A 17,388-nucleotide genomic window follows, 5' to 3' on the forward strand; every position below is an offset into this window, starting at 1 on the left:
ATTTAAGAAAATATTGATAACAGTTGAGCAGCCATGTTTTCTTTTACGCGGTTGCAGCCAACGAGCCCTGAAAACAGGGCCATGGCGGGCCCGAAATCTGAAAGTCTTGCTCAGGAAATAAACCAATCTTTGCTTTCATTCCCTCCGGACTTTACACTACTTGTTGACGTGGGCTGGGATCCAGCCTTGTCTATGGATCTTACCCATCTTATCACAGCAGCTCCGACTATCGATGCCATTCTGTTAACTCATGCTACGCTTTCACATTTGGGTGCATATGCCTATCTTTGTAAAATGTCTACGGAGTTTAACAATGTTCCAGTCTACTCTACTCTTCCAGTCATCAACATGGGGCGCATGATTACGCTCGAGTCCTATAGAAGTAAAGGTTTCTTGGGTCCCTTTTTGGATGAAAAAATCACACTTGAAGACGTCGAAGCTGCTTTTGATAAAATTATCCCTTTAAAATACTCACAAACAGTTACTCTCGACCCTAATGCCAAAATGCTTACTTCAGCATCCAAAACAGAAACAGAAAAACCAAAGAAAAAGAAAGATTCTGCATTAGCAAACATTAATCTCAGTGGATCTGTTCAAATTACGCCTTTTAATGCAGGTCATACCCTTGGTGGAACTATTTGGAAGATTGCCAAAGACCAAGAGGTCATCATATACTCAGTTGACTGGAATCATTCGCGCGACTCGCATCTTAATGGCGCGTTTGTTCAACAAGATAACCTCATTGAGGCTCTTGCAAAACCATCGCTTATGATCTGTGGTACAAAACTCAGTCAGATTTCTTCCACTCTTAAAAAACGAAAGCTTTCGCTTTTCAGAAATATCCGGGAAACAATTGAAGCCGGAGGAACTGTTCTTATTCCCACATCTACAGGCTCTCGTGTTTTGGAGCTTGTGCACATTCTCGATGCTTACTGGGAAGAGGAGAAAATTTCTGCCCCTCTGCTCTACTTTTCACATGTCGGTAACCGTACTCTTTCCTATGCGTCTTCGATGTTGGAATGGATGTCCAGCACTCTAATTGACGAATGGCAAGTTCAAAATAATTCACCCTTTGACGCAAAACACTTAAAGGTTATGTCATCAATTGACGAACTAGAAAAACTTGACGGTCCTAAAGTAGTCCTGGCTTCTGGAGAAGCAATGGAAGTTGGGTTTTCTCGTCAACTATTCTCCAAGATTTGCTCTCAGGATTCTTCTATGGTTATTTTAACTGAACGATGTGGACCCGAAACCCTTGCAGGACAGTTATTCGATTTATGGACGGAAGAACGGCTGGTTTCGGACGACCCCCAAAATTCGAGCTCTAAATATCTCCCAGCACATCTCACTACCCAGCTTAACCTAGATTTAGATACAGAAAAGGCTCTTGCTGGTGAAGAGCTTGTAGATTATCTGGAAAAGGTCCAAGAAAAAAAAAAGAATCAAGAGTTGCAGTCAGCCATTGAGCTTCGCAATAAAAATATTCTTGAACAAGAAACAACCGAACTATCCGATGATGATGACGATGAAGACGAGGACGAAATGATCATGTCCGGTCAAATGGATGTTAGTATTTTGCTTTACGGTAAAGATGTTTACGATTATGATGTTAGAACCATGCCTAAAAGCAAGCCCCGAATGTTTCCATTTGCCATCAAACGACGGCGTGTAGATGACTATGGTGAAGTTCTTAAGCTTGACCAATTTTCTAAAATTGCAGAAAAAGAAGAAGCAGAAAAGGCTGCTGCTCTCAGTGGTCCAGCCCCGATTGTTCCTTCTAACAATAAAAAGAAGGATGAATCAGAAAAAACAACTTCTCTCAGCACAAACACGCAATACAATGACGAAACCTTTCGTCTTGACTCCTTTTCTACGATCGCAAAGCCTACCAAAATTATACCAAAGTCTGCTGTTCTTAAGGTTTTGTGCCATTTGGACTTTATCGACTTTGATGGCGTCACTGATGCTCGTTCACTGAGAATAATTTTGCAACAAGTGGAGCCCCGACAGCTTATTTTCTTGCCATCCTCCCTCGATATTCGAAATCCTCGTGTTTCTCAAAAAGCACAGCCATCATCTACAAATGTTGATGAGATTGTTTCTGAATACGAACAAGCTGCTGCCGAGATGAAGCTCGAACTTATTACAAAGGCACCCACAAATGAAGCTATTATAACTCAAATTGGTTCCAACTCATACTCATTGATCATTTCCCCAGAACTTGAAAAAGTCCTTAAATGGCAGAAAATTACTGGTGACTATTCTGTGGCCCAAGTTATGGGTAAGCTAGAAGTTACTAAGCTTGAAAATACCGAACAAACACAGCCTCAAAAAGAAGGTGAGGTAAAGACTAAAGAGGAAAAAATTTCTTCTGAGTCATCCACTTCTGAATCTAATAATGAGCCCAATAATGAGCCACTTAAGATTGAAAAAGATGCGCCGTTGGCGATCAAGACCGAGGATTCCGAGGATACACTGGAACTGACTCGTGTGGCTCTCAATAATGGTCTGCCATCACATTTAGTCCGCAACCAACCTAAGTCTGTCGTCCGTCTTGTGCCGCTTCAAAGTACAGACGATATTGTTTTGGCACGCGCCCATGTAACAGGTCCAGTAACTGTTGGTGATATAAGATTGGCCGAGTTGAAACGTCAGCTTGTAGCGCTTGGTCATCGAGCCGAGTTCAAAGCAGAGGGTATTTTGGTCTGTGACAACAAGGTAGCGGTTAGAAAGCTAACCCAAGGTAACATTGTGGTAGAAGGTGGAATAGGGCCTGAGTTTTATAAGGTCAAGGGGATTATTAGATCTATGCTTGCATATGTATAGTGTAACGAAAAACAAAATACTTTTTAATTGAATTGATTATTTTATGAGAAAACATTTCCTATCAGACTCCATTCATTGAATTTTATGAAGGAACTGCAATTGACTATCAGACTTTATTGAATTTTATAAAGGAACTGACTAACTATTCTTTTCATTAGATAGCTACGGCCATCTTAATGAAGAAATTTCAAGTTGATTAAGCTTAAATGTAACAACCGGGTAACATTTATTATTATTTTCCAAAAAAGAAAAAACTGTGAAGTATGATATTATACCGTTTAGAAAAGCTTTTGCAAGAATTTATATAAATAATATTAATAGTCATCCCGTATTTGGTAACTAAAGAAAGTTTTCATCTTAAAAAAAATAGAAAATATTTTTCGATCTATTTTTCAACTATAATGGTAATTATTTAAAAAAAGAAACTTAAAGATTTTTGAAACCATCTCATGTGTTATTTGTTTCATACTGCTCCTTATCAAAAAAAAAAAAAAAAAAATAAAATTGCTTTTAATCATGTCAACATGCTCAAAAAAAGTTTTTAAAAAAAAAAGACTGAGCATAAAAATATATCGACTTCAAATTGATTTAAGTTAAACTATTATATATACTTTGAAAATGATATCTATTAAAACTTTTAAATCTATTTGTTGTCGTTTGATGGAGACGACAAGCTGGAATTCATATAACTCTACATTTGCATATTTTACTTTTGGTAAGATTGAATGCTTTCTAATCGCTTTAATTATTTTTTTATTACATATGTTTATTTGAATACTCATAGTTTAATTAAAGCTTGTAGTGTAAGTTTGTCGAAATGAATAAGAATAGCTTTATTTGATTCATTTGAAACAAATTAATTTCTCTCGTTTAAAAGTTGCTTTAGAATATAAACTCTTTAACATTTCATTTTTTCTAAAAATTTATTAAAAGCCATACATTTTCAGCTCTTTTTATTGTATTCGTTTATGTAACAGATCGGGATTTTGTTTCTTTAGTTTTCTTTACTGCCCAAATTATTTTTCGTTTGCTATTAAGTTCCTTCTTTTAAATGAAAAATTGTTTCAAAACAAAACATGTACATATCGTTTCTCATATATCTTAGCTTTTATAATTCATTTTTTTATTAATAAATTTAATTCTTTTTGTAGTTTAAAACAATTTACGGGAAAGTGTGCCCATTATGAGAGTCATAACTTTTCAAGCGAACTATTTAGGTCCTGGTACCGATTCCCCTTCCATAAAAATAAAAAGGACTCATTGGTGTTTATCGATGTCTTATTAGATTTTATACCGAAAATTATTTTTTAACCTGAGAATTCTCTTTTACTTCAATATTGGTGTTAATTGGATCCATTAAAATCAAGTAATCAACAATTGAAATTTTAAAGGTATCTTCAGTGTAATTAAGTCTGATGCATATCTATAATTTTTCTAAACTTTTTATATATTTGAAATATCTTTAGTTGTTTAATAACTATATTAGTTTTTTTATATCAAATGTGTTCCACAATCAATTCCCTTAAAAATGGAATAAGTGTTTTTTTTAAGAACTATTCCTTTAAGTTTCACCTTCATTATTACTCTAATAGTTTATCAATTGCTTCTCTGTGGTCTTACTACTACGATCTTACAAGTAGAGAAAGGTATAAAAGTTGTGTTTTTAAGAAAATAACATGTTAGAAATATATTTTATTCTAATAAAGAAATAATATAGAAAAGATTTCTTTTTTTTTCTTTTATGAACGTGATAGATGTAAAACTTACACACAGGCAGTTGAAAAAAAAATAAACCTCAAATGTGCGATAAATTTATTAATCAGGCTTTTTTAACTTGTTTCTGGTAATGACAGTTTGTTTTTTTGTTTCAACTGATCACGTCAATGTTTTAATTCACATGCTGTCTTTTTTTATAATAAATGTATGCCTGTCATAATTGAACAGTTCTAGGTATGTATAGAAATTTAAAGAAATAATGTTTTTTTTTGGTAAAATCTCTCGTTGATATTTTTTGTTTTTTTTGATTTTCGGTATATTTTAAGATATACATATCTTATTCAAGGACCCTTTCGATAAGGTTAGATGCAAATAAAATTAAAGTATTTTGAGAAAAAAATAGTCTCTACTAATAACATTCTAAGGTTATGGTTTTTTTAAAAAAAAATTGTGCTTTGAAAATTATAGGAAAAGGTTTTTTTTTTAGTTAAGAGAAACATTTCCAAAGAATCCAGGTGGTCAAGTAAAAGGTTTTCGTTATTTGGGAAAATATCATGTTAGAAACATATCTTATTCCAATAAAGAAGTAATATAGAAAAGGTTTCTTTTTCTTTTAAAAATATGATGTAAAAGGTTCCTTAGATCATTTTCCTATTTTCCCATTTTCTCATACCTTTTAAAATTTTCTGTCTAAAAAGCTAAATATATCTATAAAGATCTCCTAAAAATTTTAATTATAATTATAATTATAATATTAAGGAATAAATAGCAAGAAAAAATAAATATTATTCGGGCGAAAGACAGAATATTAGAACAATTATTATTATTATCATAATTATTCTAATTAAAAAAAAATCATTTTTTAAAAAGTTAACACCTTCAAGCTATTAATATAATGGTGGTGATACAAAAAATAATGATAGATATTATTTCTTTTACTCTTTTTTTTTCCTAATACTAAGTAAATTTAGAATAAAATTGCTTGTCCAATTTGTTGGATAATTTTTATATATTTGTTGTGGGTTAGCTGTTGCCTGAGTTTCTTTTTAAAATAGATTTTCTCATCTTGGTGCAAGCCCTATGGCAGGTGTTTACGGATGTTAAGGTGGAAGCGTGATTTGTTCCCACGATGGTTCTTAAAAAAGAAACATCAAAGCGGGAACATTGCATAAATATTGGGGGAAATAATAGTAAAATATATTTAGAAAAAAAATAAAAAATAGAAATAAATAAATAAAAAAAAAATTTGGAATTTTGGAATTTTGGCGTTTTTGAAGCAACCATCTTCAATGCTAGCGAAATAGTTACTCAATTAATCAATTAAGTAACTGGTCAAAAACGTTACCAAAAAAAACTAACTGGAAACTTATTTAATAACAGATATTCGGACAAACAGATAGATTTGCTAAACTGACGAGTTTAGGCCTTCAAACCATTTTTTTAGTAAACATATTGGACGGTTTTATTAAATAAAAAATAATGAAATTATTAAATTAAAAAAATTTAATTATTTTTCAAATGCCTTTTGTCTCTATTATATATATAAAAAATAAAAAAAATAAAAAAAATAAAAAAAATAAAAAGAAGAGAAACTATGTTGCTACTCATGACTTTCTTTTTCCATCAGCAACGAGTAGGAAGAAAAACGGGGCGGTACTATCTATACAGCCGCAGGCGCCGAAAGAATGAATATATAATTGTTTATTTTTAGGATTATATCTTTAAAAAAAAAAAAACCCTTTGATGTCATTGAACCGAACAAAATATGAAATCAATGCATAGAACTTTTTATTTGACATCAAAGGACATGAAAAGTGTTTGTTTTCAAGTGCATAAATCTAGTCAACTAAAAGATTAAAAAACACCAAAAAAAAAACATCTATAAGCCAAACAAAACGCTCTATTAAGCATGTAGGTTAAACGATTTTAAAAAAAAAAAAAAAAAAAAACTTTAGATTCCAGCTAAAAAAAAACAAAAAAAAACAAAAAAAAAGATGTTTTCTTGTTGAATTAACAAAAAAAAATATATCTAATATTCTAAAAATAACATCTGAGATTGCGAATTTAATGACTATCGTAACTTTCAGAATAAGGTAGATATGAGAACAAATGACCAAAGTTTAAGCCGTTTAGTGGTATGTTGGTTTGTATTTAAGGTAATATGACACATATATTATCTATTTAACCTCCGTAATATATCATCACAATATGAAAGAATATTGTTTCAACCGAGTAGCCAGAAACAATGAACTCTAGACATTCTATTTAAAACGGGAGACCAGGAAATGAAACCCAAACATTAAATTAAGATCGGTTACTTTTGTTTATTTATTCAATTTTTTTTAAGGATAGGTATAGCGTGTTAATTGCCAACTATATAAGTTTTCCATCAGAAAAAAATATGACCCCTGAAGCCACTGCAATGTGCCCACGAGGACAAAAGTTACTAACCATTCTTTATAAGAAATTTGACTAAATCTGTTTACAGTTTAAGAAAAATCTGGGGAAGCTATCTAGTGAAAAGATTTACTACTTTGTTAGCTTAAGCTTAAGCTTAAGCTTGCATAAACCCATCTTCATTAGTATGTCAAAAAGAAAAAAATTTTCTTTCAAGATTAGGATGGATGTATATATAGGTATTGTAAAATTTCAATAACATGTAGGTTGGTAAGAAAAGTCGAAAAATCTCATGCAGTAAATGTTTTTGGAAAATTAAAAACAAGATAGCAAGTTGAAGAATCACATTGTCGAAAGACTGCGTATACTTTTCATGTTAATGATTATCTTTTGTGACAACTAGAGGCATACAGTTGGTCTACAAATAAGGGAAAGGAATCACTTCTATTAGCGTTTTCTAGGATCTTGGTGGGTCAAAAATTTACCTAAAATACTGGAATAAGTCCCTTAACTCTTTTTTTTTTTAGACAATCATTAAAGAAGCAAAGGTTTCTGAGAACAAAATATGTATGTTTCACAGCTTAAAAAAAAAAGAAGGCGTTTTCAAATAGCATAGAAGGAGCATCATGAAAAAAAAGGAGAGATTTTGTAAAAAGATTGAAAAAGTCATATATAGAGATATGCTTCTATAGGTTTTAAAAGGCTGGACTGGTTGGGTTGGATGTGTATGTTGTTGGAGATGGGGCTGGGGCTGGGTCGAGATCAACTTTACCCCATATTGTGAAATAAGATTTGTATCTTCTGTATGTCGAGGAAAACAGTTTATCGCATATTTACAACAAACTTGCCCAAAGTTGAAAAGTGTTTAAAAAGAGTAGTAACCTTCAAAAAAAAAAAAGAAAAAAAAACAAGGGGTATTAAGGCATTCAATATATATAGATAATAAAAAAAAATGGGTCTTTTTAAGCATGAAATAAAATAATCAATGTTTTGTGATATCAATGGGCTGTCGGAATAAAAGGACACATTTTCTTTTGATTTCCCCCCCTCCCCCAAAAGTAGATAGATAAATCATAATTACAATCGTAGCCAAAGTCTCAGTCTCCGCATCTTTACTGGGTGGATATCTAAGTGGTTCCTTTTTATTCTTTATAAACACAATTTTTTTAACGGTCTTATTGGAAGAAGAAAGTATAATGAGTTTGTGATTTCCTGCGTACTAATATTTAAATGAAGTTGAAGAAAAGGAATGAGATTGTTTTTTTTTCCTGCTCACGTTTCAAGACAATGAATGTCACACCTAGAAGGGGAAAAAAAAAAAACAAAAACACAGCATTTTTTTTCAATTCAATTAAATTCAATTTAAGTCAATTCATTTAAATTTTGAAATAGATTTTAATTTGAACTTTTTAAAAGAAACTATACTATATATAAAATCTCTACTAAAATCAGAGATAGTAAAATTGGAATACTTGGAAAGATGAATAGAATCAGTAACAAGAATATATTGCAGATTGGTTACTGTGATAACATGCATTTGACTTTACACGGGAGTACGGCTGATAATACCCTTAGCCCGAATTTAGGTATCCATAGCAACATAAGCAGTGACATAACAAGACAGCCCAGTCTGGCAATTACCTTGCCAGCAGTCCAGCCAAGCAGGCAGTCCAGCCAAGCAGGCAGTTCAGCCCAGCCGACTTTCCAATACAATTCTATATCTCTAAGAAAAAAAAAATTAAAAAAATTAAAAAATTAACCAGAGATACGGGTGTTAACATGAAAGTTTGTTATTTTTTTTTAAACTGATTAATTAAAATACAAATAATTATATATATAATTATATAAATCATTGCTAAATATATATATATATATTTGATTTTTTTTAGGGAAAATATCAATTATTATAATAGCCTGGTTAGTCCACGCCTTGGGGGTTCAATGATTAATGATAAATTTAGATGAAGGCGCAAAAGTTTTTTGGTATTAAGTGAAACCAAAGTAAATAATCAAAAAATGAACCTTCTTAAGCTCCAAAAGATTCTACGAAAAAAAAAAAAACATTTTCAATTAAATTCTTAACAATATAAGAAATACGGAGCGATAATGAAGAACTTTAAGTCCGAAAAATACAAATTAATAAATACAAAAAAAAAGAAAAAAAAAATTTCAGTGCACTTGAAACTTGTAAAATCTCAATATGGAATTCTTATATGATTTGAGATGTTAAAATCAGTCAAAAAAAAAAGAAAAAAGAAAAAAGAAAAAAGAAAAAAGAAAAAAGAAAAAAAAAACTTCCGTTTTTTACTTTTTCCCATTTAAGATTTTGCAGTGTGTAACTTAACATTAACGCTTTTTCAATTTAAAGTTTTTGGTTTTTAAAAAAAAAAAAAAATAAATAAAAAAAAAGATCCAATAAATGAGACTTATTAAATTGATTCCGTACAAAACGTTAATTAATTATTAGATCAAAAGCGTAGACTAGGAAATAAACAATCATGTCAAAAAAAAAAAAAAAATATGAGGTCTTCATTCTCCAAAAAAAGTCTGCTGAGTATATTGTATGTATATATATATTCTATATATATATATATATCTATATATATCCTCTGGAAGGCTGGGTTCTTTTTTTTTATACCCCTCAGACTTTTTTTTTCTTTCTTTCTTCCTTTCAAATCACTTTTCCTTCTTCTTCTATTTTTTTTCTCAAATTATTGCTATATCTATATTGTTTTCTCAAAGTGGCTTCAGGGATCATTGATAGTATCTCACGTTAAAAAAAAAAAAGCAATATATCAATTCACTGATCCCTTTTATTTACCTGTTATCATTGTTTATCTATCCATTTATTGTGTTTTTTTTTTATTTTATTTTTCCTGTACACCATAATATTCACCATCATCTATGACCTCTCAAGATCGCTTAGGAACTTGCTATGAAGAGCCTCTGGGCCCGGTCAAGCTTCTAGGTAAAAAATATAGTCTCAGCTCAAAGCGAGTCATTTCGTCATCTTACTGGAAAGTTCCGGACAGAAAGTCAAACTTGACTTCAGTTGCTTGTCATGACTCGGAACCTCTGGTGGCTGTAGCCTCAGCCTCAAAGGATTCCAATATTTTTATTTATGAACTTAGTGCACCTCCATCAGACGAAGTCTCATCACCGACTTCCCACTCAGCCCCTAGCTCACCAGAAAGCATTGAAAACAAGTATTCTTTCATCAACTTTGGAGACACTTCCAGCGACCTCTTGGGCTCTGAACAACTCTCACCACGCAAACCACACCGCAAAAGCTACCATGATTCCTTTGGCTCCGCAAATTTAAACCCCAGCTTAAGCAACAGTAGCAATAGTAGCAATAGTAGTTTCAATGTCTTTGGCAAAAATTGTGTGCACAAGAGATCCGTCTCTGAAACCTTATCTTCATCCTCTCATCACATATACAACGACTTTAAACCCCAGCAAAATGCTAACACAGAATCACATAAAAGACCTACAAACTCAAATTATACCCGGCCATTGAATCGAACTCCAGTCCTTACTCACCATCAAACCATATCGCTTGGGGGGATACATTCTCTAGACTGGGTTCCTTCAAAGCACAAACTAAGCGACTTTGGAAATGTTCTAGCAACAGGCCATTCCGGTCTTGTTCACCTTGTCATGCTTCCAGATCCATATCAAAATGATGGTCCAGCAGAAATTCTTTCCCGTTTTAACCACACCAAACATCTTTCTCCGGATTTGATTACATCTACCAGAATTCGTACAGTCAATATTGCTTCTTCAAAATGGACTTGCAGTCCTGAATCATCTATCTTATCTCTCTTTTCGGAACATTTGTATCTTTGGGACCCCTCTCGTTGTGATATCCCCATCATCAAGCAAAGAAACAAAAAGGCTCGCTCATTTCATTCTTCTCCTCTTCGCAATGGTATTGTCTCGTTTGCAACTGACCGGGGGATTTCCATCATGGATATTCGTTACAAAAACCCTCCTTCACTTGCTCCACCAAATGCTAATGAAGGCATTGTTTCTCTTGTAAAGTGGTCTCCTCTTGATGAGAACCGTGTGGCTTCTGTTCATGATCAAACTATTATCAAGATTTGGGACATCCGAGGAGGATCCCCACTAATGACACTTGACGGCCACTATGATAAGATTAACTCTATTGACTGGTCTCTAACCAATGAAAATGAGTTTTTTTCGGCATCTTCCGATGGAACAGTAAGACTTTGGGATCTTGAAAAGTGCTCCAATCTCGACATTGCAAACGCTAACGATTCAAAAGTTCAGAACCCTCATACTAAAGATAAGTCTGGAGACTGGATGCCATCAAAGTCATGGAGATTATATCGCCAACGACTTGCTAGAGAAAACAGTGCACCATCATATAACTACTTTTTGGACAACATTCAAAACTCCGATTCTCCATGCACTACTATCTTTTCTAAGAAGAAGGAGTATCTGGAATTGTCAACTGTTCAGCTCCCTCTTTCATTTACCAGCAATCTTTCTTCTAATTCAAAGGATTACCAAATCACTGTTCCTCAGATGATCACAATCGACAATGAGGGATTTTTTGGTCTCCATTCTAGAATACCAACTGATGATGATACTTTTGAGCCTCTGGAATCCGAAGCCGAACAACAAGCTATCACTTCTTCACCATCCATTATTTCTATGGTTAAGCAATCTGTGTCATCTGAATCTACTTCATCTTCTGTGGTTGCTGCTTCTACTGCTGCTGCGACTGCCATTAACAAAGATCACTTTGAAATGGGCCATGCCAAACGCAACAGTTTGGATTCTCTTGCATCCATGACTAGTAAGAGTATCAATGGTGACTCCGATATGAGCCTTGATGACTCAATGTCTGAAACCTCGTCTTCGATTGGATCTGGACAAGCATCGCCTACTACTGGTAATTCTTCACCTGTGAATGCACCTGCACAACTTTACAACTCTTCAGGACTTGATCAAAGCTCTGGTTCATTTACAGTACCCAAGCCTTTTTTTGCCAATAGGCATAAAAAAAACAACTCATTTTCTAGCATGAGCTCTGTTGGTTCTGTTGGTTCTGTTGGCTCTGCTGGTTCCACTGGCTCGTCTGGCACATCCTCAAAATTTAACTATACTACCTGTGATCCCAAAACTAAGATCAATAGGCGTCACACAGTCAATTTTGAAAGGACCCCCACTTTTGAATATGGATTTGATTCAAACCCCAGCACTACTTCGAATAACAGCATCACTAGCTTTGGCAACTCTTCTAGCACCGGGGATTATAACTTTTCTGTCGAACCTCTTAAACTTAGTAAGACAAATTCAAAGTTATCGGCAAATGACCTTTACAAGCCTTTTATCAACGAATCGTCTTCATCTATGGCCAGCCGCTCATCTCGACGGTCCAGGAGTAACACTCATCAACCACAGAATGATTCATTAGCTTCTCGAGAGCTTCCTGCACTCCCTGCACAAAAAGTCCGTTTTTCTTTCCCAGCGGCCGGTTATTAAATTAAAATTTTTTCTTATTTTAAATCATTTATTTATTTTTTTTTTTTTTCAAAAAAGATAACAAAAAAAGTTGGTATGATTCGTCAACGAAACATTTATGAAGCCACTTTGATTATATTCTCTTCATTTTTAACGAAATCGCTTATGAAATTTTCTTTTCTTTACTTTACTTTACTTTTTTTTTTTTTTTTTTTTCATTTCATTCATTTTCCATTGAGTCATGGTCATTCCTTTATAACTATAACTGTAAACCAGTTCAAATACCCATTTAGCTATACTCTTTCTTTTATGTATTTTCTCTATATATTTTTGTATTTAATGAAATTATAATATGTTTTTTTTTTTTTTTTTTTGGAAATGTCCTTACAAAGAAGTCTGTTTACGCATTCCTATTGGAAGCAAAGATATATATATATATATACCACTATATATATAGTGGTCTATATTCCTACTTGAGATTTGAAGACATCAATCAATACGTATTTTGATAAAAAAAAATTAAGTGTACGTACATAAAAATGGATTTGAAGCCAATGATTAATCAGTTTCCCAGTGTATAATCTTAGAAATAATTGGCTTTAATTCAATCATTGTGTATAGTACTTTTTCTTAAATGTATATTAAAACCCATATAACAATGAAGCCTTTCGACATAAAAAGTAAATAAGAATAATGCATTAAAAGAAGGAAAAAAAAGAAAAGAAAAGAAATACCTAATTCAGCAGTTAATAGTAACACTTAATATTAATTAGATATCTCAATCTAAGATAACAAAATTAGTTGGTTATAGTTAATAATATACCCACAAAACAATTAATATTTAAACAAGATTCATACACAAGTCATTTTAATTTTTTTTAAAAGAAAATTTATGAATTTATAAATGATTTAAAAATTAATAGCATTGGAGACAAAAAAAATAGTGAGATAAATAGAAATAGGTAAAAGGAGATAATCTGATGTAAACCGTGTTTTGACTCAATTTCTTAAACATTTACAGCTGAATATATGATGATTCTATTAGTTTTATTTGAATTTAGTGGTTTGAATTTTACTTAAACCAAACGATATTTTGGGGGGAGGCGCTTTGAATGAGGTTTTTAACATCGCATACTTACGTTTACGTATAATATGAGGTTTATTAAATATTTGTCGACTTATAAAGTTTTAATAAAAACCAAAAAAAAAAAAAAAAAAGTAAACCTAAGTTTTCTAAATTATTTCATTTCAAATTTTTAATTGATTTCTTTAAAATATAAGTAGATTTTGAAATTTTTTTATTTTTTTTTATTTTTTATAGAAAGGTGTTGGTCGTATTTGCTAAAAGGACTTGTTGTTGACTGTTTTTTGGTTCAAAATGACGTCACGTATAAAATAATCTCAACATTTTTTTTAAAAATTAACAAGGATGAAAAAAAAAAGTTGAGATTCTCAAGAATCAATGCAAGATCAATTGATAATATTATTTCAATATGTTTTGTTTTGATATCAATGGCGTAAATATAGGTAAAAATAATTTTAAAATAAAATTCAAAATCATGTTTTTTTTTTTGTGAATAACAAAAGCTAGTAAACTTGTTTTTGAACTGCCCCAAACAAAGATTGCCAGATAAAATGTATCAAACAAAAAAGATGCCGGTTAAAAAAAACATAATTATGTTATGTTAGTTATAACTAAAAAAAATTAATATTCCCAAATAGGTTTAAAAAAAATTAAGAATGTTAATGTTAATTATTTAGGAATAAGAGTAATCATTATTTTGTATTGATCTTTTAAAAACTTGAATCTATACTGAATAAAAAAGATTGATTGGTTAATTTAATGGAATCATAATTGAAAAAAAGAGAAACAAATAGATGAATCATAGTTGCTATTTTTTTTTTTCTAAATAGTAATAATTTTAAAGAAGATAACATTTTTTACATCTATATTTGTAATTATAACTTATAAGTTGGCAATCTTGTCTTAAATTTATATAAATGAGTGAAAGAAATAAAGCGACTTCAAAATTATGAAGAAGTTTATGAGTTAACTACAATATAAATAAATAGGAATCAAAATAAATTCATTAAATATTTAAAATAATAATGACAAAAATAGAAATTGACAAAAGGTAGTATTAATGTTTCAATTATTTTTTTTTTTTTTTTAAATTCCAAATATACTCTTTTGACAATTGATTATTAGGGATGGGGACAAATAAAGTAGATACATAAAATCATTACAAGAAGTTAAAAAAAAAAATTCACCAAAAAAAAAAAAAAAGAGAATTGTCATTGATTCTTTTACCAAAAAAAAAAGTATAGATTATTTTCGTTATTATTAATATTTAAAAGGAGCGAGAAATAGCTTCATATTGAGGAGACGTGTTTTTGTAGTCCTTCAAGAAAAGCTTCTTTTTATGATCTGCCATATAACGTAATAAATCTTGAAGATGTTCTCGTAAAACACCAATACTTTGTTGGTCCATGTTTGTTTGAGCAATAAGAGCTGGGAAAGAGACAAAAAGACGCAACAAATGCTCAGGTCCATAAATTTCGCTGGCAGGCTTGTCTGGGTATTTTTGTTTGATAGAAAGGTATTGCTGGCGCTCAAAGCGGTATAGTAATATATTTCCAAGTGCGCGGTCAAAATATAATTTTACCCCTGCAAGAACTTCTTCAAAAATGTCATACTCGGCAGTTCCCGGCTTCTTTTTCCCAACACTTTTGCGATACATGTCCAGCATATCAGCAACTGTGATTTCGCGAGGCAAAGGAACCACTTGATGTTCTTTGGTAATATATTCCCAATCATCAACTAAGACAGATTTTAAGGGATCAGGTACTGTTAGACTAACTTCTGGTTTGCGAATGTAATCTTCTTCCTATAACAAGTAGTCATTAAAAGGGACTTTGTTAGTAACCAAAGAAAATAAAAAAATTAAAAAAATTAAAAAAATTAAAAAAATTAAAGAAAATTTGTTTTTTTTTTTGTTTTTCCCCTCTAACGATCACCATAATATAATCTACCTCTTTTCTCAATGAAATAAAAAAAAAACAAGAAAAAAAAAATAAATAAAAAATAAAACATACTTTTTCCAAGTCAAGATCCAGGTTACGCCCACGCTTAGTAGTTCGTCCTGAATGCACGACTTCATCTTTGTGCGAGCTTTCACGGCGCTTTGTACCTGCCACATGGTCGACACTTGGTGATCCACGGGTTATCCCATCTGGGTCATCGTCGCAATCCCCGTGATGACCATTAGCTGAATTATCATGAGCTGAATCACCATTTATTACATTATCAGGTACTGATGATCCGTTTGGGCCATTGTGGCTTCCGGAAACAACTGAGATAGCGACTGAGCCGGTTCCTTGACGTCGTTTATTTGCAGCGGCTAAGGCGATTGTTTTTAATTCTTTTTGGGTGCGAAGATTTTCTTCATTCCAAGCAAGTACACGGTCATCGGAGACCCATTCGTCCCAAGTAGACTTCCAGCCCTTGTAGTGAATGTAGTACGCGACTTTAGTTTCGAGTTCTGGAGGGAGATCTGAAGGAATTTCATCCTTAGTGAAATACGGTTCACCGCTTGTTTCTGAGGATTTGGTTCGAACGGTTTGCTCTTCAGGGTCCCATATTTTTATGGTTTTGGCTTCGTATAGCATTGGTCCATGAAAGGCCAGACATTTGTGAGGGAAAGATGGTGGGGCCATTATTGATATAGATATTGATTGAAATGAAATGAAATGAAATGAATAAGTTATGTAGTGTGATGTATTGTTTGTGACTACTAATCACTATGAAAAGTATTCAAGAAAATGCACTGCGAGAAAGGGAACTTAAATAAAAAAAAAAAAAAAAAAAAAAAGAAAACAAAAATAATAACACGCGCAGCAATGGTAAAAAAAAAAAAAAAAAAAAAGGAGAAAAACCAAAAACTAAAAACAAAAAAAAAAAAAAAAAAAACCTATCGGTAAAGGATTTAACTGATCAGGATTTCTTTTTATTTTTTTTTTTATAAATCCCTTAGAACCTTAATTTAAATATATAAGAATGGATGATTAAGTGTGGTGGTGGTGGTGGTGATGTGTTTATTATTATTATTATTATTATTATTATATAATATATGAGGACAATGGTGGTGGTTGAAGGAATTATTTAAAAAAAAATATGTAAAAGATGGGAGGAGTGGGGGCAGTGAATTTGAATTGTTGATACGTCGAAAATCTCATCACACATTAAAATTTTTTGGGCTGTTTAAAAATCAAATCAATAATAAATTTTTATCTAGCAGCACGCGTGTCTATATTTATATATATATATATATATATATATAAGAAATTTTTAAAAAAAAAAAAAAAAAAAAAAAAAAAATAAAATAAAAAAAAAAAAAAAAAAAAAAAAAAAATAAAAATAAAAATAAAAATAAAAATAAAAATAAAAAAAATAAAAATAAAATAAAAATATTTAATTTTAAGTTTTTTTTTTTTACTTATAAGTAAATGTATATTTCCTTGTAATTACGTTAGTGATTACAATTTTTATTGGATAAAAATAACAATTTAAGTTGTGGCTACTTAATTAAATTATTTCATTGGCCAAAAATAAATAAATATATATATATTTTTTTTACTAACTATGGGCGGCGTGTTGTTCTGTTTCTGGGCCAAAAAAAAAAAAAATAAAATAAAAAAAATTCAACTATTATGAGCCAGGACATTTTTACAAGCCTGTCCTTAAAGGTTAAAAACAAATGACTACGACAAGAGTTTTTTTTTTCCTGCAATTATCAATATATATATATGGTTTGTAGATAATTAGATAATTATAAATAAAATACACTTCTTTTTTAAAAAAAATTAATTTTATTTTTTATTTTTTGTTCTTGCTTATCTATAACTTTTTTATGATGTTATTTCAAAAAGGGTGGGAAAGAGGTGTTTAATTTTGTA

General features: G+C 31.3%; 3 protein-coding genes across 3 annotated transcripts; 2 read left to right on the forward strand and 1 right to left on the reverse strand.

Moving 5' to 3' along the window:
* Positions 1-33: 33 nt before the first annotated feature.
* On the forward strand, positions 34-2,826 carry SAPINGB_P002822 (uncharacterized protein; the record flags this gene model as incomplete). The annotated part of the gene is made up of 1 exon (XM_031997540.1): positions 34-2,826. One exon carries the CDS (start codon positions 34-36, stop codon positions 2,824-2,826), a length of 2,793 nt encoding a protein of 930 aa, XP_031853431.1.
* Positions 2,827-9,843: 7,017 nt separating this feature from the next.
* Positions 9,844-12,453, forward strand: SAPINGB_P002823 (uncharacterized protein; the record flags this gene model as incomplete). The annotated part of the gene is made up of 1 exon (XM_031997541.1): positions 9,844-12,453. One exon carries the CDS (start codon positions 9,844-9,846, stop codon positions 12,451-12,453), a length of 2,610 nt encoding a protein of 869 aa, XP_031853432.1.
* A 2,330-nt stretch (positions 12,454-14,783) lies between these two features.
* Positions 14,784-16,149, reverse strand: SAPINGB_P002824 (uncharacterized protein; the record flags this gene model as incomplete). The annotated part of the gene is made up of 2 exons (XM_031997542.1): positions 14,784-15,320; positions 15,529-16,149. 2 exons carry the CDS (start codon positions 16,147-16,149, stop codon positions 14,784-14,786), a joined length of 1,158 nt encoding a protein of 385 aa, XP_031853433.1.
* Positions 16,150-17,388: the final 1,239 nt, after the last annotated feature.

This window comes from Magnusiomyces paraingens (genome assembly GCF_902498895.1).
Source record: "Magnusiomyces paraingens strain CBS 517.90 genome assembly, contig: contig2, whole genome shotgun sequence".
Taxonomy (NCBI): domain Eukaryota; kingdom Fungi; phylum Ascomycota; class Dipodascomycetes; order Dipodascales; family Dipodascaceae; genus Magnusiomyces; species Magnusiomyces paraingens.